General features: G+C 39.8%; 1 protein-coding gene across 1 annotated transcript in view; it reads right to left on the reverse strand.

The window, feature by feature from the left end:
- Nucleotides 1-266: 266 nt before the first annotated feature.
- WDR87 (WD repeat domain 87) overlaps nucleotides 267-4,585 on the reverse strand; it is a 16,953-nt gene continuing 12,634 nt past the window's right edge. Inside the window, exon 9 of the mRNA XM_023760562.1 lies at nucleotides 267-272. Coding sequence (XP_023616330.1) covers nucleotides 267-272 — 6 coding nt within the window. The remainder of the gene's footprint in view (nucleotides 273-4,585) is intronic.

The following is a 4,585-nucleotide window of genomic DNA, read 5'->3' on the forward strand; positions in this document are numbered from 1 at the left end:
GTCAGCCTGATGTGTAAACTTAGTCTTCTCAGGTCTTTCATGAGCCTGTCCCTGGCATGCATGGTCACTTTCTAATTTTTCCTGTATACTAGTATGCAGTTATTTTTTAAAGAGCTACTGTTTAGCACCTCGTCCCCAAAACAGGGTGGTGGCGGGAAACAAAGGGCATAAGCCTTTTAAAGCCCCTGGAAGAAATTTCAACCAGAGGGGAACGGGCTTGCAACTATGGAGGAGATATATTGTTTAATGGTTGTCCATCTCTTCATCTACACCTGTGATCAGACACAATAGTTGGCAATGAGAGCACAGATATCTAATATTTGGAAGACATAGTCCTTTATACCTATCCTGGCTCCTACAAACTGTGTATAAGCTGCTCTGGGAACATATACACAGCTACCTACTCCTGGATTGGGAATGGGGGATGGGTAGCTGCTACTGTGCTAAGAGCTGAAATTGATCAAAATTAACTACAGTTTACCATCCAAGTCTTCCTCTGGAGGTTGCAAGCTTTCTATAGACTCCAGAGTTCCAATATAGTTACATCAGACAATTGTCGAGGTAGGGAAACAGATTCCTGGTGCTTCTGCTCTGCTATCTTTCTAGAATCCTCCCCTATTATGCTTTCTTTTCCTGATACAGAAAGTAACAGGAAAAACAAACCAGAAAACATTGAAGCTGACTACCTATAAGAGTATGTTGAGCAAAATGGGATAGATGGAACATCTATCATGGGAGGGAATGATATTTGAGTATACTTTTTGTGTACTGTTGACTTTTGAAAGCATGATAACATTATACATATTTGAGCAAAAATAAATTAAGAATTGCAAGCAGGGAATTTTATAACTGAAAGGAAAGTGACAGAAATGAAACTAATTGTATTTCAAATGAATAACATAACCCTAAAGAATGGAAGGATGAACTAATCCAAGTACCTTATGTGCACAGTATTTGACAAATATGCTCAATCTTGGGTAGGGTTGGAGGTGTATATGGGGGGGGATTGCAAACAAATACTGAGCTCTTTTTAATAAATTTGTATGTTATAGTGGTATGGGCAAAGTGATTCTGAAACTATTTTAAATGTATCATAGACTTGAGTAAAGAAAATGTGTTTATGGTACTGGGAGACAGGGTACTCACTATGGAAGAAAGGACATACAAATATGAAATCGGGGCAGGCAACAATGACCCCTATGGGGATAGATTGAAATTAGAGATTCTGGTATGAACACATGATCTCTAAAATATGTATATGTATGCATATAAGTGTGTTTATGTGTATACACATATATGTATGTGTGTGAATATATTTTTCCTAGTTGTGACTGCGGAAAGGGCCACAGAGCAAAGTCAGTCCAGTAGCAACGAGCACACTTAGTGCCTTCTGGAGCTATCATAACAAACTATCACAAACTGGGGGGCTTAAAACAACAGAAATTTATTCGTTCCCAGTTCAGAATGCCAAAAGTCCAAAATCATGGTGTTAGCATGGGTTGGTTCTTTTGGAGGCTCTGAGAGAGAATCTTCCCATGCTTCTCCACTAGCTTCTAGTCGTTGCTGGCAATCTTTAGTGTTCCTTGGCTTGTAGCTGCATCATTACAATCTCCTTTATGTCTCCCTGTTCTAAACATTTGAGTTCTCAGGCTCAGTTCTCAGATCCAAACCACCTAGGAGTTTCTCTGTGTTGTCAGAGTCATTTCCCAATCTCAATCTAGTGTCTTTATTCACTCACCTTAGTTGGTGCATGTAATAGTCTCCTAGGAACTGTAAGATCCTTCTCCCTTGAGGTCTTACCCAAAGTCAACTCCCTATTACCTATTTCCTGATTCAAAGCAGTTGGTACAGTAGGGAAAGTCTCATATATTACTCAGAGCCCACATTCTGGAAGAAGGTGAGGGGCTGGAAACGATTTCTCATATCCTGGAGAGGTCTGAAGTATAACCATCCTTTCAAAATTTAGAAATCTAGAGCCCAGTTTGGAGAAGGTACTGGTTGAAGGTCATTCATCTACTGGCAGTGTCTGAGCTAAAGCCCAGATAGATGTCTTTGTGCTCTCCTTAAGTGGTGATTTAACATATTTGTGTCAAAGACTTCCTCAAGAACCTCATGAAAGCTGCAGATTTTTTCCCAGAGGGGGTTAAGGGAATTTATCATAATTCTTTTTCATCTCACTTCAGAAGCTACATGGTCCCTTGAAGCACATCCATACCTCAGATTGCAAAATTCTATCAGAAAAAACCCAAAATATGGAGAATCAGTCTTCAACAAATTAATGGTGGGGAAAAACTGGGGAGAGGGGAATATAAATGTTTAATATGTCTTAGGAAGTATAACAATCAAGATGTAGACCTTGTTTGAATTCTGATTCAAACTAAGTGTAAAAGGACATTTGGAGTGAAAACCAGAAAATGTGCATAGAGTATTGGATGATATTAAGGAATTATTTTGTTAGATGTAAAAGTCATCATGTAAGAAAATTTTTTTATTTTAAAATATATTTTATTGATTTTTTACAGAGAGGAAGGGAGAGAGATAGAGAGTTAGAAACATCGATCAGCTGCCTCCTGCACATCCCCCACTGGGGATGTGCCAGCAACCCAGGTACATGCCCTTGACCGGAATTGAACCTGGGACCTTTCAGTCCGCAGGCTAACGCTCTATCCACTGAGCCAAACCGGTTTTGGCGAAAATTTTATTTTTTTAGAGTATCAGAATATTTAGGGTTGAAAGATGATGTCTGCGATCTTTAAAAATATTTCAACAAAGGAAAATATGAAGCAATTTTTGTAAGATGTTTATAATTAAATCTAGGTGATGTGATCTGGGGGTTCATTATAATACTCTTGAATTTCTGTGATTGACACTTTTCATAATAAAAAGAAAATACAAACAAGTCCTGCTCACTGCCATTCTGACAAAGATGAGGATTTCTAGGCTGTCATAGCCAGTACTCAGGTTTTGAGGTACTCTAAAGAGCCTTTCATAGACTTCCTGACTCTAGAACTACAACAGACTGTTTCGTCACTGTGGGGTTTTTGTTTTTTTATAATCCTCATCCAAGAATATATTTTCCATTAATTTTTAGAGAGAGTGGGAGGAAGAAGAGAGAGAGAGAGAGAGAAACATCGATGTGAGAGGCACACATCAATTGATTGCTTCCCACATGTGACCTGACCGGGGCTGGGGATCGAACCTGCAACCCAGGTGCATGCCCTTGGTGGGAATTGAACCCATGACCCTTTTGGTGGGTGGATTGGCACTCTAACTACTTAGTCCTGGGTGTCTCAAGTAGTGTGGCCTTATCTTTCCAGGATATTTGTTTCTTAGTTTGTTCACTAATTTAATTTAATTTTTTACAAAGGACCCACTGCAAAATGAAATAGATAGGTATTGCTATTCCCTTTCCTGCTCTTTCAGTGAATTTGTCCATCTGATCTATATTGTCAAATTTGTGGACATAGAGTTGTTCCTCATAGTCCCACGTTTGTAATTTGTGCACTATTCTCTTTTTGACATAGACAAATAAACAGAGGCCAAAAAGGAGAAGTAATTCAGGTTGAGAATACAAAGCCAGCTGGACCATGCTTACTTTTGCTGCCTTGTCCAGCTGTTAGGTCACTCACTCCTTTTAAGGCTCCCTGCCCCATGCCCATAGCTCTCATATACTCCATGTGGCCTAATATGTAGTCTGGCATGGAAGAGCCAAACTATATACCTAGGGCTGTCATTACCCTTGGCCTCCAAGGTGAACCCAACTTCTCATAATGTTCTCTTTCACCACAAAATCAAACTCAGGTGGAAGAAGTAAAGTAACAAGAGAGGTGAAATGGAGGTAGCAAATGGCACAGGTGGGCTACTTGTTCGAAGCTGTTGGAAGACTCAGCTTAACTGGAAAGAGGCAGTTCTAAAATCTCCATGGTGGAGAGAGATGATTAGGAAAGGAACATGATTACTGGCAGTGACAACTTCCTCCACTTTACTATCCCTTTCCCCTAACTCTTGTCTCCTTAATTGCTAGAAGGATCATAAGTCCCTAGGCAATAGGGCAAGGAGAGGGAGCTATTTGAACTTTCACTTAATCTTCCAAATTCTAACATCTTCCCCAAATCCTATGTCCAGGTATTGAAAAAGGAAATGAAAGACATAGGCTTCCCTCCTTTTCTTTCTGCTTTAACCTCAAATGGCCTTTTCCTTTGTACCATCCAGTAATGAAGTACTAGCTAGAACTTGTTGAAGCTCTTTCCTTTACTCTGAGGGTCTCCTCAACATACAACACTCCTGCTGTTTTGGTCTCAAGTCATCAGCATGCTATGATCAGGGAAACAGAACCTGCCTCCACCGTGTAACCCCCAAAACTAAGGGGGAAAATGCTGGGTTTTCTGACTCAAAAATCCATTTTTTTTCTATTATATCAATGCCTCGTATTAATGTGAAATATACATTCATTTTTGTGCCAGGTGCTTTCCTTCCTATATAGTCTTTAGGAGAGGATGATGGGATACAAGAAGGAATAGGACAAGGGCAGATTTTTCTGTCTGAAGGCCTCCAGAGGGTGAGCACCACTTGATTCTGGTTTTTC

Source organism: Myotis lucifugus, unplaced genomic scaffold (genome assembly GCF_000147115.1).
Source record: "Myotis lucifugus unplaced genomic scaffold, Myoluc2.0 scaffold_185, whole genome shotgun sequence".
In the NCBI taxonomy this organism is placed as follows: Eukaryota; Metazoa; Chordata; class Mammalia; order Chiroptera; family Vespertilionidae; genus Myotis; species Myotis lucifugus.